The sequence below is a fragment of the Urocitellus parryii genome, chromosome 7 (assembly GCF_045843805.1).
Source record: "Urocitellus parryii isolate mUroPar1 chromosome 7, mUroPar1.hap1, whole genome shotgun sequence".
Lineage (NCBI taxonomy): Eukaryota > Metazoa > Chordata > Mammalia > Rodentia > Sciuridae > Urocitellus > Urocitellus parryii.
The window spans coordinates 33,443,732-33,464,189 of record NC_135537.1 but is presented as its reverse complement, the minus strand read 5'-3'; the positions used below and the strand labels follow the sequence as shown (position 1 = coordinate 33,464,189).

At 33.6% G+C, this 20,458-nt stretch overlaps 1 protein-coding gene across 22 annotated transcripts in view; it reads left to right on the top strand.

Moving 5' to 3' along the window:
• The window catches only part of Rims2 (regulating synaptic membrane exocytosis 2), a 586,271-nt gene that overhangs the window by 117,873 nt on the left and 447,940 nt on the right, over positions 1–20,458 (top strand). For 10 of the 22 annotated variants that reach the window (XM_077801036.1, XM_077801045.1, XM_077801033.1 and 7 more), the window contains one exon: positions 19,225–19,236. The exons of the other annotated variants lie outside the window; for them this stretch is intronic. In XM_077801036.1, the coding sequence (XP_077657162.1) occupies positions 19,225–19,236 (12 nt within the window). The remainder of the gene's footprint in view (positions 1–19,224; positions 19,237–20,458) is intronic. 22 annotated transcript variants of the gene reach the window in all.

The window sequence follows — 20,458 nt, the reverse complement described above, 5'->3', positions numbered from 1 at the left end:
TTCTAACATCTCTGTCTATTCTGGCTTGGATTTGATTGATTATTCTCATTATGGTATGTGTTCTCCTGACTCTGAATGTCTAGTATCTTAGGTGATGTCAGGCACTGTTAAGTTTTACCTGTTGGATGTTGGCTATTTTTGTATTCCTATTATTCTTTAAGCTTTTTTTTTTTTGGTGATACAGTTCAGTTATGTGGAAACAGTTTGATACTTTTGCGTTTTGCATTTATAGTGTTTTAGGTGGCTCTGAAGTAGTGCCCAGTTTACCACTAATTATTCTCTTGGAATGAAGAAAAATTTTTCTGAGTACTTTAGCCCGTGTCCCACCAATTATGATTTTGTTTGGTTTTTGGTTGTGGGAATATCTGCTCATCTCTTAGTTCCTTTCAGACATTTTTTCCCTTTATCTTTTATTCCCTTGAATATTCCCTTACATGCTTGTTCACTGATCATTACTCAACTGAATGCTTGATGGGGCCCTTTATGAGTCTCTTTGGTTCTCTCTGTATATCCTTTCTCTGTCTTCTCTGGTAGCCTTTTCTATGAAATCTAGCTATGATGGTCTCTCTGGTCTCTCAGATTTTTCTCTTCAACTTTGTTTGCAGGTTCCACTTAAGCTCCTTCTTATAGCCCTGTTGCCTGGAAAGCCTTTCAAAGTAGTAATTGTAGAGCTTATCTTGTTTCCCATCTTTCGACTCTCACTGCACTTTGTTATAACTGTGATGTAGCTTAACAAAATTCTTCTATATATTTAAATATGTTTGTGGTTTGTTTGTTTCAGGCAGCAGGAGAAATATGGTCCTTGTTATTCTTTTTAGACCAGAAACAGAAATCCCTAATGACTTAAGTTCTTGAAAGTATATTTCTTGGTTTTCAATGTATAAGACCTTCATGCAGAGTAAAATTTTAGTCAGTAAATTAAATACAGTGACAATCTGGAATTTTCCTGAAAATAGATTATTCTGTGATCAACTAGAAGTCTCTTCTAGTGTTTTAGATTAGTCTGATGGGGATGGTTTGTTGTGGAAGAAAGGAGGGAGAGGTTTACTACTTTTCTCATATTTTTCTTATATCCAAGGAACTTTCAGGAGAGTAAAAGATAATAAAAAGTAATCTAGATTTTAGATGAAGAAAGACAGCCCTGTATTTCTTTTAGTTTTTCTACATTTTCATTCAGTTAATAGACCTGTCATAAGAGCTTATTTATATAGAGGAATGTTTCTTTGAATGGAACATGTAAAGAGTATTGTAAGTGAAAAGACTATTCAGTTCAATTTCTTTTTTCAGATTTGATCATCGTGAGTATGAGGCCTTATATCATAGGAGATGGCTTTTGCTGTCAACAGGTGCTAAATAAATCTTTGATTTATCCTATTCCTGAAGGATTAGCTCAGTGAAATTTGGTCAGACCATTCTTTCATTTCTTCTTTTTTTCTTTGTGATACTGGGGATTTAATGCAGGTATGCTATATTACTGAGCTGTATCCCCAGTCTTTTATTTTTTATTTCTATTTTGAGACAGGGACTTGCTAGGTTGTTGAGACAGGCCTTGAACTTGCAATCCTCCTGTTTCAGCCTCCGAAGTAACTGGGATTACAGTTGTGAACCACCACAAATGGCTCAAAATATTCTTATGAGGTAGAAAACTGAAAATACAAGTATTCTATAGATTAACTTAATTATGAAGCTGTTGAAAAATTTTTTTTGTAATCCCCTAAGATGATAAAATAGCCTTTTATTTTGAGACTTTTCCATATGGAGCCATCCTTAACAATTATTTATATTTCTTAAGTACATTAAGGATACACAGAGAATAAATGAAATGTTGGACCAGTACAACAAGATTTTATAAAATCTTCTAGCATTTATTATCTTTTAAGATGATACCCCATTAATAAATACATACTATATATTTAATCAAATTAAAAAATAATTTTTAAGGAAGAAATTATTTTGTAATCATTGAATGGTGTTATTGAAAAGACATTAAAGGTAATTTACAATGAGGATTATTATTATTATTTTTTCCTGGAGACTGAAACAAGGGACGCTTTACCAGTGAGCTATACCTCCAGTACTTTTGTTATTTTGAGGCAGGGTTTCACTCAGTTTTTGAGAGTTTCCCTAAATTGCTAAGATTGGTCTTGAACAATGATCCTCCTGCCTTAGCCTCCCAAGTCCAGTGGGATTATTTTAAGTTTCAAGTGTAGTAACTTCAACTTTTCATTTCTTTTATCTTTTGGTAGGAAAAACAAATAACTCTCTGCTTAGTTACTATTTGCTTGATTAAATATAATGATGTATTTTTCAGAATTGTTAAAATTAAATAAGAACTTAAAATGTGACATGAAATTTTGTCACTTTAGTTGTCAGATTTGAAGCACAATAAATTAAAACTTTGTAAAATTTATGAAAGTGAAACTCAGGTCCTTTAAAATATATTGAAATACATGTGTTCAATATATCAGTAGGAATGGATTGATAACACTGATGTTATTGTATAAGCAAATCATTAATATCATTTATACAAGTGATTTTAATGACTAGTAATTAAACTATGCATTGAGAAATCCAATAATGATGAGAATGTTTTTGTAATCCTCCAGGGATTTCTTTTTAAAAAATTACATGCCACTGTGATTATGTGCAAGTTTATAGACACTGTGCTAGTACAATATGACATCAATTTCCATAAATTAAAGGAAAGAAATATTGTGTATGAATTTGTTTTGGACTTTGTAATATCACTACATACTAGTATCTCAGAAAGAATTGAAAATTCTCCAGGGAGAGGGTGGCATAAGTTAAAAAAAATCAAGAGAACCAAAGTCTGTTTTTGCCCTGGTTTTACCTATTTATTTGACCTGTCATTTTATCTCATAGTGCTTCTATAATCTATAAAATGAAGTCATTGATCTAAATAATTTCTAAAGTCTCTTCTTGATTTAATATTTTGTGATTTTATAATTCACATTATATTACTTGTATAATTCTTGACATACCTGAAAATTATATTAATGTAGACAGTTACTTCTACCATTTAGGTAATTATTTATTGATTATTATTAGAAGTTATTATAAATAGAATGTATTAGAATTAAGCTTCATTTTTTATTTCTTTTTACATTTGTATAACATGGAGGTGTTGAGGGTACCACTATTTTAGAAAACTGTGTTCATAGGAATTTAAGGAATGGATAAAGCAGACAAGCTCATCAGAATTTTACAGGGTCATCATTAAGCAAATATCGTATCAGATAGATTCTCACTTTCATGTCTCTAGGCTGAATAACCTAGACTGTGTGAGAATATTATTATAAAATAGTTGTGGAATTTAAAAGGAAGGAATAATTATTTCTGTTTACTGATGTTGACCTTTCCAATGGTGCAAGATAATTTAATGATTTAAAAAAAAGTTTAACTTGCAGAATTAGGATATTTTATAATTCTTAATGCATATTAGTATTGTGAAAGGAAGCAAAATAAAGTTTGAGTCAAGTATAAAGGTGTTATAGTTAAAGCTTTGTCCCAGGGTTTCATAAACTAACTTCCAGACCACTCACTATAATCAAATCAAGTCTTTATTGAAGCACGCTAGTGGCGACTGACCAGAACATAAAGCTGTTCCCCTGATCAGTCCCAAACAATTGCCAGGGTGCTCCTTATAAGCCTGAAAACCTCAAAAGGGATGTTCGGGGGTCTAGCCAATGCAAGCAAGCCAGGTTACAGAAGTGGAAGAGTGCAGTCAAGCAGCGGGAAGCCTAACCAATTACAGTTAGTCCAATCACCCCAGTTAAAGAAAGCCTAACCAATCACAGTTAGCCCAATCACCCCAGTTACAGAAACAGAGCCCTGTTACCCTAGTTACAGAAACAATGCCCCATTAGGTAGTTCTGTGTTCTTAAAGGTTTCTGTAGCAAAAGGAAAAGAACATTTTGCCCCAGTCATGACCCTTGTAGTTGGCATGGTTGTTTTACAGAATGGAGTCACAAAACAAAATGGAGTCACATTTGCTTTTACTATCACATTCCCCACTGGTTTTAGTAGGTTTGATGTCAATCTTGCACATCATTAGGCCTCAGTTTCTTTTCCATCCTTCTGTGTCTAAGGGACCATATTGGTCTGACTTATGGTCAGACCTCACCTACATTCTTTTGTATATGGTTTAGGAGGGTTTTTAAGAGGCAGGGTCCTTCAGTAATCCCAATCAGGAGAAGGACTAGGGGCCCAACTACGGCTAAAATGATGGTAGTCAACCAAGGGGACCATGACAATAGGTTTTGGAACCAATTTCCAGAAGTTTCTTGGGCTTTCTCTCTTTCCTTTAACCTGTTTCTAACTAGTGCCAAACTGTCCTTTATTATTCCAGAATGGTTTGCATAGAAATGACAAGTTTCTCCTAGGGCCATATAAAGTCCTCCTTGTTTTAGAGATGATTTAGACCTCATCTATTTTGTAAGACTATTTCTGTCAGAGAGTCTAGTGAAACCTCTAAGTTGGACATTCACCTTTCTAGTTTTCCTAAATCTATATCTGTTTGACGGCTGAGGGACTTAAAATTTTTAGAGCCTGTGATAAGAGCTGCAGTTCCCAAAGCAGTATATCTAGCTATTAAGCCAAATATTGGTTTTCTTGGCCCTTTATTTTAATCTTAATTTTTTAAGTTTGTCCTCCTCCCCATATCAGCCAGGAGGGGAACTAAAATGGGGGCAGTCTATGTTGATAAATCAGTGGGCCCTGGCCTTTTAATAAGTCCAGGTGTTCTTTTTCTTTTACTCCATCAAAATAGTAGGTTACATAGTTCAGAGTTATTGACAATTTGGAGATTTAGGCAAGGAGTTCAAAGTGGGACCTGGGAAGCAAAATTTTTGGCGAACGGGGAGTTGTCCCACTTATAAGTTGGGTTGTGGATACAAGTGTCTCTTTCTGGGAGATCACCCAGGGTGATCTTGGGAGTACTTCCCTAGGTACATCTTTCTGAGCCAGACATATTGGCAAACATCTATACTGATCATAATTTCCCCTCTAATATTAGGGACCTCCTACTGCTGTAAGGAAAAAGGACAATGACTGTTCTTGCTGCTTCCAGCTGAGAGGGGGCGATGTGCAGTGGGAAAGCAGTTTGGAGTCCTTTTTAGAAATTGAGAGGGTCAAGGAATCCATGGTAAAAATCTGGTACAGGAAGAACAGGTTGTAAATTCACCTGGGGGTGGGCACTTCTATGAGAGAAACAAAAAGACTTGAGTACTGAAATAAGATTAATACAAAATAGTAGTTGTAGCATCTGAAAACCTGTCCATGAATATTATGAAAATGATAGAAATTAATAATTGTTTACCAGGAGGCAGAAGACCTGAGAAACTGTCCCCATAACAAGGCCTAATAAAGCTTTAATAAGGCCCTTTTTTAGGGAACATAAATCTTTAACATTGTCAGCATTATCAGGAATGTAGACACAACATTTATTTAAGTTAGTTAATGTCATCTGATTTTTGTAAAAATATCTTTTTAGCATGACCACTGTGTTCAGTAAAGATCCTTTTGTTACTTAGGGCTAGATAATTATATTAATAAACATTGATTACATCTACTGTGTAGGAGGTTAGGAAGATCTGTAGGCCTTAAACTGACTAAAAACTTCTGGCAGTTTTTATTGATAGTTACCAGGTATTTTTGCCTAAGGATCTCTCTTCTGTTGTCTCCAGTCTTATTTTTTTTTGGTTCTAACACTAGTTTATATTTTAAGTTACATTAAAATAACTGTTGTTTCTTTTTAAATGCCCACGAATGACTGTGCTTTGGTTTTTAACTGTTTTGGCTAGGTGTTTAAGAGCAAGCTGGTCAAACTGACCTTGTTTCTATCTATTGGTAAGAGTCAGCTGAGTTTCCTTGGAGGAAATTTTTGGGGAACTTGTGAGCAGAATTTTAGCTCTGCTAGTGTCATCTGTGTTAGGATGGGTCAAGGTCTTGCTGACCATGTGGCTTCCCTTGGAAGCATCAGGCTTGTTTCCCCTTTTTAATTTCCCTCTTCTTTTGCAGTACGCACACTCATTGGCTTTCTGTTCTCCAGTGGTCTCATTAATCTCCCTTATTGGGAGGTTATGTGACCCGGAGTTGCAAAACTTTCCCCCATGTCCTGAGTTCAGGCTGACTCAGAGGGCAAGAGCCAAATATTGGTTTTCTTGGCCCCTTTATTTTAACCTTTAATTTTTGAGTTTGACCTTAAACATCCAGAAAGTCAATTTTATCAGTCTTAAACTAAGAATACTGTGTTTTAACTTTAATGTTTATAACTTTGCAGTTAATTTTTTTTTACATAACATAATATCTTTATTTTACTTATTTATTTATTTATGTGATGTTGAGGATCAAACCCAGTGCCTCACACATGCAAGGCAGGCATTCTACTGCTGAGCCATAGCCTTAGCCCCTTTACAGTTAATTTAATCTCTTTTAATTATTATCTGTCTACAGATGATGGCTTAATATCTCAAATTAATTTAGGTTGTATGTTCATGAAGTATTATCTCTGTAAAATATTAACAGGCATTACTTATTGTTAATTGTGGAGCAGGCTGAACAAATGTTAGCTTTGCTTGTTTGCCTGAAGTCTGAACACTCAACCCCACTCTAGGCTGAACACTCAACCCCACTCAAGGATGAACATTTGACTCCCACCCCACTGGTGCAATAAACCCCACATCTGACCTCTGCTCTGTCTGCCTGAAGGCAGAAGATGACACCCTTAGCAACTACTGTATGATCTAATCACTGCACGCCAACAAGGAAGCTTGCAGACCCAGAGACCCTATTAGATTTTGGCTATAAAAACTCTCTCTTGATAGGACCCCCTCTCGTGCTCTCTCTTTCTTCTCTCACTTTTGCTCTCTCTCATTCTCCCTCTCACTCTTCTCTCTTACCCTTTGTTTTTCCTCTCTCTCTCTCTCTCTCTCTCTCTCTCTTTCTCTCTCTCTGTGTGTTAATCAGACACTGCCACAATAAAGGTCTTTTGGTTGCTCTGAGTGTCCTGGTCACTTTTCTTTTAATTATAATGAAAATACAAAGTGAAATTAATAAAAGTAAAAACATATTTAGCTTATATATACTTTTGAACCTTGGTTGAGTTATACATTATATTTTCTATTTGAGATGACAGTATTCTTTCCAATAAAGTTAATCTTTGAATATAACTTTAAATCAACTGAAATCTGGCCTACTTTGAAGTCATTTTGACATGCAGAGGCAGAGTCTTATCTCAGGTAAGGCAGGGCTCTTCACAATCTTAGGTAAAGTGTTTTAGTTTTAAAGCTGATCTTTATTTCTCTTTTTAGATATCATTTTATCAAGTTTACATATATTGTTTCCTGACTCTGTATGAATGTTAGCTAGCACAATACAACATAATTAAGGAAAGGCTGGGAGCCCCCTTTTTTTATGTCTAGAAAAGTGGCAAAATGTTTTATAGTATTAACCTTTAAATAGATCAGGCTCTCATTACTTTTAAAAATACCTTAAAATTTTTATGTCTCTATGTAAAAGGTAACATAAAGTTTGGTTACAAAACATCAAATAATATAAATAAATCCCCAATAAAAATCTATTATCCTTTTACTTTTAAAATTACCATTACAGACAACTTTAGTTTGGAGAACACCAGCTTGATAAAAATGTTTCTTTAAACCTTTTACCTTAAAGACTTGTATACTTGAAAGATATGAACACACTTAATATGTAAAGAAGAGTAATGTACCTCAATTCCATTGATGTTTTTATATTAACCAAGGTTAGCTTTTAAAGAAAAATCTAGACTCTGTAATGTAGGACAATACTTTAAAATAACAGTTGCTGTTTAATCACAGATGTATAAACCTTAATTTCTCCAAGATTAGTTGCTCTAGAGGATAAAACTTAACAGACACAATGTAATTAATATTTTTAGAAGTTTTTGTCATTTTAACATATAACTATATCAGTACATTAATATTTGTCCTTACGGAACAACCTTAAATAATTTTAACTATTTGTGTTACATATATAACCAATTTAGTTACATATAAATCTTTTAACATTCTTCTTTTATTTATAGACCTTTATATTACTTAATTAGACCCTTTTGTGTTTACTTAGATGTATTATAATTATACTTTACCAACATAAAGACTTTTTACCTGGAAACGTTTTTAATTAAATATATTTTTATATTTAGAACTTTTTAATAATTTATAATCCATTAATCCTTCTTTCTGTTTGTACCTTGAAATAACCCTTTTAAATTTAGATAAATTAATCCATTTTAATAAGATGAAATATTTTGTTATTTACAGTACATTAATTGAAATGCAGTTGAAACCTCTTGACTCCTTGTATGTAGAATTATACCTTTTGGGACTTTTAATTTATAGTAACTTTGTTTTTATGATAACACAAAATAATTTAAATTTCTTTTTAGTTTACCAATTTATGAAAACATCAACATTGTTTAAGTATTTTACCTTATGGAATTTAAGGAGTTAAGAGTAGTTGATATTATATTTAACAGTTAGCATTTTAACTTTGTAAAACAGATGTCTCTAACAAACACATCCATGATTAATTTCATATACATTTGGATATAATTTACGTATCTTTTTTTTTTTTAAACAAGGTATCAGACAAGTGTATTGAATAGTATTAGTAACCTTTTTTTCCTGTTGAAGAAAAATCCTGGAGAGAAGGATATCAGACACTTTATAGACATTAACATTTTAACAGCTGTTTAACCATCTAGAAACAAAACTGTATATTAGTAACTTTAAAGACATTTGTACTTTTATTTATTTTTCCCAATTTAAATTGAACCTTTTAAATCATATTAACCAAAGGTATTGGATCCATTTTTTTAAAATTTTAATTCAGGAGCTCATATGTCAATTTTTTTTTGTACCAAATATATGTAGACATGGCAATACATGTAGACGGACAGTACCCCAGTGCACCTACACAAAGCAAACACACAAACAAAAATCTTTTACCTTATTTTTTAAACCTGTTAGATTGAGAGTTAACCATTGCAAATTGGCCTTAGAATAAAGAAGAGTGTAATCAGAAAAACATATTAAGCTAGTTGTATTGGATCAAAATTATGAGTTTTTTTCTTTTTAAAATTTATTTCTTATATAGATGACAATAGTGGAGTGCATTATATTCATAATTATCCATTCACAGTGTGTTCACGCCAAATTATGCCATTATACATGAGCTCTCTTATTTATTTATTTTTTGCATACAATTCTTAATACACCTAACAAATATAGAATTTTTTAAAAAAGTTTTTCTGATCCTTTTCCTGAGGTGGTCCTGTTCATCAAAGCTGAAAAGAGTTAAGGGAACATAGACAAATGAAGGGGTTTTATTTTTCCTGAAGGAATTTCCCAAAGATGCAGCACCTCCATTGGTCTCCTTGGGAGAGTCCCCAGGTTGGGGTCCCATTCTAAACTGGTTTTTCTGGTTTCTTGGATAGCAGCCACCAAATTTTAGCCTGACATTGAAAAATCTTTGGACCATTTTTAATAGTTGGGAGTTATTCATGCTTACAAATACTGAGAGACAAAAGCCAAATTTCCTAGACAAAATTATGCTTTTTGTTATACAATTTAGGAATAATAATTTTATAAAAGACTTTAGTTTTACTCTGTCCTCTATAGAAACTGACATGATTTACCCTGTTGGCCACCTGGCCCAGTTTCTAAATGAAGGCGATCTCTAGAATGCCTTTTTCTTTTTACCTTTAGCTTTTACTTTTGACAATTCTTTTAGTCCTGTTGGCAGCACTTTACATTTTAATGCAAGCTTTAGTGAGCACAGTTAAAACTGTTTTAACCATTTTTTTCCCATTAGAAACAAACTGAGGTACAAATTAACACAGAACACAAAGGGAACAAACAAAACACCAACAAAGTCCTGAAAATTGTTAAGAAAACAAGTTAAAGGGGTACAGTTAGAGATTTCTGTAGAGCTTCCTTGTCCCATGATGTGGTGGAGCGAAGGAGTCCTGATGAAAGAAGAGTGGTTATGAGAACAAGAAAAGGGCCCATGCACAACACACGGAAAGATAAACACAAGACAAACGGCTGGCGAACAGACACTGGACAAGAGACAAACAGTAAGGCAGACGCTGGAGAAACGACAAACAGTGGTACAGATGTAGGACAAGCAACAATCAATGAGGTCACACAGGGAGACCTCTAATAGGGCAGAGACCACATCTTGTCCTGCCCCCAGGAACAGATGAGGCCCTGCAGGGAGGCCTCCAGTGGGACAGAGAGGAGGTCTCCTCCTGCTCCTAGATAGAGACAGATGAGGTCACACAGGGAGACCTCCAGTGGGGCAGAGACAATGACTCATCCTGCCACCAGGCACAGGTGAGGCCCCACTAAGAGGCCTCCAGGGAGACAGTGACAATGTCTCCTCCTTCCCAGGAAAGGTGTAAGCTAGTGCATTCAACCTGACCTTGTCCCCAGAGGAGTCCATTCACCAGATCTGACAGGGCTGCAGGAGGCTTTTCAGAGTGTCCTAGGACGAATTGGAGTCGCCCCTCGGAGTGAGGCTGAGGAATGTCTCTCAGCAGCTCCCCACTACTCCAGGGTCTAGGTCCAAAGGCCCGTCGTTGGAGGCAAATTTGGCGTGAGGATTGGGAAGAAATGGATCCCCAGCGAGCCTCCAGATGTTACAGTTAAAGCTTTGTCCTGGGGTTTCATAAACTGACTTCCAGACCACTCACGTATAATCGAATCAAGCCTTTATTGAAGCACACCAGTTGCGACTGACCAGAACATAAAGCTATTCCCCTGATCAGCCCCAACAATTTCAAGGGCGCTCCTTATAAACCTGAAAACCTCAAAAGGGATGTTCGGGGATCTAGCCAATTCAAGCAAGCCAGGTTACTGAAGCGGGAGAGTGCAGTCAAGCATCGGGAAGCCTAACCAATCACAGCCCAATCACCTCAATTACACAAACAGATCCCCATTACCCTAGTTACTGAAACAATGCCCCATTAGATAGTTCCATGTTCTTAAAGGTTTCTATAGCAAAAGGAAAAGAACATCTTGCCCCAGTCATGACCCTTGTTCTTAAAAATTAATCTGAGAACATTTTCTGCTTGGATTTCCTTTTCTAGCTCACTTTTACAATTTCTTTTCTACCTTTTTTTTTAGATTTATTGATTTTTTTTTAAATACACCACAGTGGAATGCATTACAATTTTTATTACACATATAGAGTACAGTTTTTCATATCTTTGTATATAGAGTGTGTTCACACCATTCATGCCTTTATACATGTACTTTTTTGTGCATTACAATTCTTATTATACATATATACCACAATTTTTCATATCTGTTTATAAAGTATGTTGACACCCAAATTGAGTCTTCATACATGTACTTTGGATAATGATGTCCATTACATTCCACTGCCCTTGCTAATCCCCTGCCCCCTACCTTTCCCTTTCACCCCTCTTCCCTATCTAGAATTCATCTAATCCTTCCATGCTCCCCCTCCCTACCCCACTATGTCAGCCTCCTTATATCAGAGAAAACATTTGGCATTTTTTGGGGGGGATTGGCTAACTTCACTTAGCATTATCTTTTCTGACACCATCCATTTACATGCAAATGCCATGATTTTATTCTCTTTTAATGCTGAGTAAAATTCCATTGTGTATATATGCCACACTTTTTTAATCCATTCATCCACTGAAGGGCATCTAGGTTGGCTCCACAGTTTAGCTCTTGTGAATTGCGCTGCTATAAACATTGATGTGGCTGTGTCCCTGTAGTATGTTGTTTTTAAGTCCTTTGGGTATAGACTGAAGAGAGGGATAGGTGGTTCCATTCCAGATTTCCAAGGAATCTCTATACTGCTTTCCATATTGGCTGTATCAATTTGCAGTCCCACCAGCAATGTATGAGTGTACCTTTTTCCCCACATTCTCTCCAACACTAATTGTTGTTTGTCTTCATAATAGCTGCCATTCTGACTGGAGTGAGATGATATCTTATAGTAGTTTTGATTTGCATTTCTCTGATTGCTAGAGATGATGAGCATTTTTTCATTTATTTGTTGATTGATTGTGTATCATATTCTGAGAAGTATCTGTTCAGGTCCTTGGCCCATTTGTTGATTGGTTATTTTCTTAATTTTTTTTATTTTTTGGTACTTAGCTTTTTGAGTTCTTTATATACCCTAGAGATTAGTGCTCTATCTGATGTGTGAGGGGTAAAAATTTGCTCCCAGGATATAGGCTCTCTGTTCACCTCACAGATTGTTCTTTTGCTGAGAAGAAACTTTTTAGTTTGATTCCGTCCCATTTATTGATTTTTGGTTTTAATTCTTATGCTATATTAAGTCTTATTAAGGAAGTTGGGGCCTAATCCCACATGATGAAAATTAAGGCCTACTTTTTCTTCTATTAGACACAGAGTCTCTGGTTTAATTCTTAGGTTTTTGATCCATTTTGAGTTAAATTTTGTGCATGGTGAGAGAGATGGGTTTAATTTTATTTTGTTGCATATGGATTTCCAGTTTCCCCAGCACCATTTGTTGAATGTGCTATCTTTTCTCCAGTGCACATTTTTGGCACCTTTGTCTAATATAAGGTAATTGTAATTTTGTGGGTTAGTCTCTGTGTTCTCTTTACCATTGGTCTACCAGTCTGTTTTAGTGCCAATACCATGCTGTTTTTGTTATTATTATTCCTTAGTATAGTTGAAAGTCTGGTATAGAGATGCCACCTGCTTCACTCTTCCTGTTAAGGATTGCTTTAGCTATTCTGGGTCTCTTATTTTTTCAGATCAATTTTATGAATGCTTTTTCTATTTCCATGAGGAATGCCATTGGGGTTTTGATCGGAATTGCATTAAATCTGTACAGTGCTTTTGGTAGTGTGGTCATTTTCATTGTATTAATTCTGCCTATCCAAGAGCAAGGTAGATGTTTCCATCTTCTACAGTCTTCTTGGATTTCTCTCTTTAGAGTTCTGTAGTTTTCATTGTATAGTTCTTTCACCTCTTTCGTTGATTCCCAAGTATCTTATTTTTTTTTTTTTGAGGTTATTGTGAATGGGGTAGTTTTTCTCATTTTCTTCTCAGAGGCTTTGTCACTGATATATAGAAATGTCTTTGATTTCTGGGTGTTGATTTTGTATCCTGCTAGTTTGCTGAATTCATTTACTAGTTCTAGAAGTTTCTAGTGAAGTTTTTTGGGTCTTCTAGATACAGAATCAAATCATCAGCAAATAGTGCTAATTTAAGTTCTTTTCCTATACATATCCCTTGGATTTCTTTTGTCTAATTGCTCTGGCCAGTGTTTCAAGAACTGTGTTGGATAGAAGTAGTGAAAGAGGGCATTTCTGTCTTGTTCCAGGTTTTAGAGGGAATGCCTTCAATTTTTCTCTATTTAGAATGATGTTGGCCGAGGCTCAGCATAGATAGCCTTTACGATGATGAGATATGTTCCTGTTATTCCTAATCCTAATAGAGACTATTTAATTGTTTAAGGTATAAAGGAATTCAGGATAGCACCAAAACTACAGTATGATAAAGCTGATAGTAGGCAAGGGAGCACAAAGTGAGTTCAGTGCAGGCAAGAAATGTAACATAGGCTAGATATTAGTCATGAATTCCTTTATCCCCTTTTAAATGTTATACCCAATATACCTCACCCAATTCCTTTTAAAGTATTCCTTACAAAAATCTTTAGTTTCACATTAACCAAAGAATAATGAAACCTTGTTTTAAGTTTAAATAAGAACTTATTAATAATGCTTATTTTAAAGACTAGGACATTATATTCATCTTTTGAAGTCTTTTCTAATTCCCTTTCAATAAAATTGATAGCAAACCATTTAATCTCACTTAGTCCAGGACAGATGTTGTATGTATTTTCTATTGCTGAAACAGTCCCCAGATCTGCTCCTCTTAAAATATTTAACTTTTTAAATAGCAATACTTTTTATTTTTTTGTCATCTACTACAGAAACCCAGGAATCATCTCAGGCTTCTTTTCTTTATCACTCCTTCCTCACATTTTTTTTCAAAATTATCATTTCTTCCCTAATTACTGACTGCTTTTTTAGGCTCTTCTATCACTTAGACCAATTAGTCTCCTAAGTAATCTCTCTGCTACAGTCTTGGCTTCTCAAACACATTTTCATCCACTGCTATAGTGATGTTCATTAAATGCAGATCTGGTTATTTTTCCCTCTGTACAAAAACCACTCATCAATTCCTCATCTCCTGAGTTAATCAAGTTTTTAATGGCATAAACCCCTTAATACTGTGATACCATTCCCTGCATGAGCTTCACTCCATTCCAGATGTTCCAATTTAACTATGCTACCTGCATTTCTCTTAAATCATCTTCACCAATATGTCATATGCTTTTGCTCATCCTGCTACTGTTATCTAACATATTCTTTTTTCTTTCCTAACATATTCTTTTTTTCTTTCCCATAGACCCTACCCTACAATCCTTTCCTACTTACTGAATACTTAAGGCTTTTTTTTTTTGACTTAAGCATCGTTTTCTTTATGATCTTTTTTTGAGTATCCCATGTGAAATAATCACTTGCTCTTTTGTGCCACACTGGATTATACAGTCTTAATCTAGTATTCTTAACATTTTATTATTATTAATTGATTACAATCACTTTAATTTCCCTATACTACTTGTAGGTTTCTATGTATTTTGGTATGTAATAGGTCAGTGCATATTACTCGTTGAATGAATGAATGAATGAAAGTAATCTGGTATACTTATCATGGGAAGGTTAGTCTGGGTTAGACATTGTCTTTCAATCTAGCTCCTTGATGTAGCTCAGTACCATGGCATGCTTTCTTGAAGATGGTAATCCAAAATTATGGATAAAAAAGGTAAACTATACAGGCTGAATTTAATTGTTGTTGTTCTTTAAAAAAACAAACCAAACTTGAGAGAGAATGTTATAGTGGCATGAAACAGATTTAAAAAATCTTCAAATTGATTAGGGAAGGCCAATAAGAAGAAAGAGAAATATGGTAGTTTTAAGTACAGGGAATATAGAGCATTACTGTACAAGGAAGCATCTGTCTTATACATAGAGGAAATAATGGGAGAAAGACCAAGCATATAAAGAATGATTCTGAGGGGAAACTGACATTAATTTCATAGAAGATGGGGGAACTAATAATGGATAGTTGCACAAAGTGGTTTTAGTAGATTTAGCCTGAAATTATGCCATGACTTTCAAGAGAAAATATCTGAGGGAAGAGTAATAGAACCAATGATGTAAGTGATAATGAGATGTAGACTGGAAATAACACGTTGATTTTGGGGAGAAGCAAGGTGATTGGTTATTAGCAGAAGTAATAAGCAGTAAAGGTGGCCATATTGATTATAAACATAGTAGGCATAAAATTATATTAGAAAATAAAATCAAATATTAATCATATTTAAAAGAAATTTTAAATTTTATTTATACTATTACATATTTATCAAATAATTTGAGTATATGTTAAATTGTCATTAACTTTCTAAGTCTAGGAATGATGATCTAGAATAATTTATTAATAAATTAAATCATAGAGATAAGAAATACAAAGCCAGCATAGGATACCATAGTGTATAAAAGTAGCATTGTGCAGTGGTTACAGCACCACCTTTGAAGTGAAACAAAGTTTGAATCCCAGCTTTGTTACTGGACAGCTTTGTGAATTTGTACAAGATCTTTAATCTCTCTCCACTTCAGATTCTTCATCTGTAAGTAGAGATAATAATAGTACCCGTCTTACAAGGCTATTGTGAAGGTAAAACAAATCAATATTTATGAAGCACTTAGACATATATCTGGCATGCAGTAAATGCTGTAGAAATATTTTGTAATGGTTTTTATGCTAATAGACTTTTTCTTACCTATTATATATACCACTCATTGTGCTAGGTGGCTTAGATAATCATATTGGATCAGTGTATTCCTTTTTGCATACATAAACCGAGTCTTCTGTAATTAATAAGCTTAAATATGGAAAGTAATTTTCATTTTTAATTGAACGATTTAGTCTTTGATTTTTAAAAATAGATGAAATATAAACCTGAGATAATCATCCAGATGATTCAGGTTGATTTAAAAATTAAGTCATTCTTATGTTTTTTTTTTTTTTTTTTTGTGTGTGTGTGGGGGGGTGGTCCTGGGGATTGAACCCAGGGCTTTCTTCATGTGAGGCAGGCACTTTGCCAACTGAGCTGTATCCCCAGCACCCCCAAATCATTCTTATGTTTAACATAAAAGTATTTTTCTCTAGCAATATACTTTCTATATGTCACATGAGATTTTAATCAACCATTGTACTTGGTAATCTTTTTGTAGTGGTACATTACATTTGATTTTTTGATAACACAATTCCAGTTTGAGTGTTAATGAGATAGTTTTGACAATTACAGTGAGATTCTGACATGATTGCATTACTAAAATCTGATTAGAGGATGTAGCCATCTCTTTGGTTGTTTAAAATTTTTCTTTTCTTTAGAAGGCTTGCCAATTTGTAAAGAAGGACCATTTTGCTTAGCAGCCATTATGCCCATTCTCCCCTTTTCCTGTAATAATGTCCTTGGGAAATTTTGTTCATTTCCATAGCTTCAAATACTCTACATATGCTGTAGATTTATAAAAATTTCACCAGAGTATTCTCCTGACCTGCAGATCCAACAGCATAGTTGCCTACTGAAACTCTCTGCTTGAGTGTATTATAGTCACCTGAAAGTCACATTATCTGTGTCTAAATTCATTATTTCTCCCAAATATGCTCTGCGTGTGTGTGTGTGTGTGTGTGTGTGTGTGTGTGTGTGTGAGAGAGAGAGAGAGAGAGAGAGAGAGAGAGAGAGAGAGAGAATATGAATGTGTTTTTTTAAAAGTAATTGTCCTTTTATCTTCCCAGTTGGCCAGTTATTCTTCTCTACTTTCTATTTCTCAACCAAGTCTTCAGAGGCCTTACTCCTTATCTCTTAAATCAGTCCACTTTTCTCTACTCCTCCTGTTACCCCCAGTTTAGTTCTTGCCACACTCACCTTGTTTTTTATCCAAAATGTTGCAGCAAATTCCTAATTGTTCTTCCAGCTTCTACACTTGCCTCCTTGGAATTCAGTCTGTACATTATAGTGGAGTGAACACTCACTGGTAGTTAATAATATTATTTATAAATTATATGGTATTGAATTTTTCTATTGAAAAACAATAAGATATGTGAGTATTTCATATATATTTTATAGCTAAGTATATTATAGCTGAAATTAAACTTGTTTTATCTGATAATGGGTATTTACTATTAGTTATGGTTTTATTTCCTTTTTTTTTCCTGTTCTCTGAAATGTGCATTACCTTGTGGAAGTGTTATGCTTGTGCATTTTTTCCACATCTAGTAAACAATGGAACTTCAGTTCAACTATATCTGTTAATCTAGTCACTTAAAATTACTTGTAGTTTTAAATTTGTCGGTCTGTGTTTTGTGCTTTTTGCATATGCCATGGTCTTGGAAGAAATATTTTCCCTCACTAGTCTCCCTGAGATTCTTTTCATTATTCTTTAAAGCCTTGTTTATGTCTCAGATTCTTTTTATTCCTTCTTTCTCCAAGTACTGTGATCTTTTATATTATTTGTATTTCCATAGTGCTTTGCTGTTCTCTTACTTTCAAAAATTTCTCTATTGTGCAATTATTTGTTTCTCTCTAACCATATTTAGTTCCTTGAATTCCTTAAAGGCAGAAATTTATCTCATTTATTTTTTATTTTTTGATGTCTCAACCATCTAATGTATCTGATCCATATGTAATGACTGTTCTGTGAAAGACTTTTATTGAACCAAATGCTTTGGTGATGTTTTTGATTGTAGACAATAGCTGTTATATCATATTTAGTTTTTACATTTATGATAAACAAAGCAGTCAAGAACACAGTAATATAAAGAATACAATCCTCTCCCTTCTATATAATATCCCATTTAAAAAAAATATTTTTTAACATTTTTTTTAGTTGTAGTTGGATACAATAATTTATTTATTTATTTTATGTAGTGCTGAGGATCAAACCCAGGGCCTCGTCTTTGCTAGGAGAGTGCTCTACCGCTGAGCCATAACCCCAGCCACTAATATCCTATTTTTTTTTTTTAACAGACTAGACTATCAGGTTTGGAATTATTGGCCAGGCCCTATACTGAGAGCTTTTCATGTTATTTTACTTAATTCTCAAAAAACCCTATAAAGTAAATATTAATTCTTTGTTTTGTACATGAAGAAGTAGAGGATAGATAGCTTAGGGAAATTATGCAAGATATACAGTAAGATTTTAAGATAGGTCTCTGTGATTGCTATTCTTCTCAGTCACAAATGTTGTACTGCAACCTGTATTTAAAAGGAAGAGCAATACTTCAAAATACATGAGTTTGGTTTTAATTTATATAACTTCCTATATCAAGTTATTATTGCATTAGTATTTTTATTATAATTATTTTATATTAAAAAGATGTAACAATTTGGTTTGGTTTTAAGTATATCTAAATAGGGTCTTTTGACTAAAATTACATCTTACCATTTTATTTTTTACATTTTTCAATAGTGGAAAGTTATGACCCACAAGTGCTAATTATAATAATATCATATCTTTAGTGACTTATTGCAGTTAAATTTTTCTTTGTAGCCACATTGTTTAATAGATTTTTTAAGCTAATATGTCAGAAATAACTTTTAGAAGCAATATGCATAATTCATGTAAAATTATATTTTGTTTAATTTTGATAGTAGATGATGAAATTATTGATAAACAATGAGGCTATGTTTTATTATCTTTGTACCTAAAAACTTTATTACTAAATATTTTTTGTTTTTTCCTTTAACTTAATTAGGGTTTTATTTGTGAAAAAGGCAATATATTTTTCTGATATTTGTGTATTTAATTGCTTTTATGGAAACTATTTTGTTTATATATTGTAGTAGCATGCTTTTGCTTGAATTGTATTAAATATATGGAAAAAATGTCCCTCCTAAATTTTTAATTTTAAATCTAAACTTTTAGATTTCAGTCAAAATGTGATTTAAACATTTTCAGAATTTTTATTTCATTAGCAAACTCTTATTTGTTTTAAGAATGGAATTAATAATTTCTTTTTTGTTTTGTCTTTTCTGTCTTTTTAAACTTGCTTTCGTGGATAATCACACCAGGAGGACAAAGTGGTTAGAGTCTTTTTTTTTTCCTGTCTAATATGATTTTTTCCTTGTTGCTATTGCCAGTTTTAGTTTTATAGCTATATTCAATTTATATCCTTTAAGTGTTTTGTTACAGTTGTATTGCATGATAGTTGCTAAGCATTATGGCATACTTAAGCATGCTGATTTTACTGAAAAACACATTTTATTTTGATGAAAATAAATTATCTGATTTTTAAAGAGGCTTGACTTTTTAGAATTTAATATTTTTTCAAGATCTCATAGCATTCCTCATTGTGATAAGAACTCCTTTAATCTTGCAATGTTTCCCTAAACTCATTATTGTACTGATGGGTTTATAAAAGAAACTTCTGACTTAGTTAAAAGTAAATCTTTGTAATAATAAGTTACAGTAACATTGAAAATGGGTTTACTGAAGTATATATTTGTCAGTTGATAATATTTAACATTTTTCTTGATAATATGTTTTAGAATTTGGTAAAATATCTGCCTTATACCCTCATGTTTACATTAGATATATTTATAATTTAAAAATAGATGACACAGATGGGTATGATTAGACTTTAGGCTGGCTTTTATTAATCTGCTACTGTTCTACCATTAGGTGTTAGATTTGGATTTAGATCTCTTCTGGAGACTGGGTCACTACAGGTAGACACAACCTTTCTATTTTGGTTTCTTTTGATGAATCAAACTAAACCTAGAAGTCTCTTCAAGTTGTCCAATTTCAAATTGGCATAAAACCCTAAGAGAACACCCTTTAACTGAGATCTTCTAAGCAGTATCTTCTTTTGTTAAACATTTTAAGCCTTTTTGTTCCTTTCAAATTCTCAATTATTTGTTTGAGGGTGATGCATGTGTTGGCAAATACTGAATGTGGGTTTAGAATGAAATTTCTGAGCAGAAAAGAGGACACTGCAATTTCTGTCTTTTATTCCCCCCAAACTTTAGAGGCAGTTATTACTATATATGAGTCAATTTCTGTAAACATGTCTCAAATTGTGCATCATCCTTGATCCAGGGTAGTTTCCCCAGAGAACCTATGAGCTTTCTACCAGTCCATTATATTAGCTAACAGTTAACGCAATTCAGGCAATTTATTACCTTTAGAATCTCTAGTGCTACTTTCATGGCCAGAGTTAACACAGAAAGCATAATGATCTAATTAGTGCCTCTGGTTTCTATAATGAATTGACATAGACATACCGATCCCAAAAATGAGGCACTT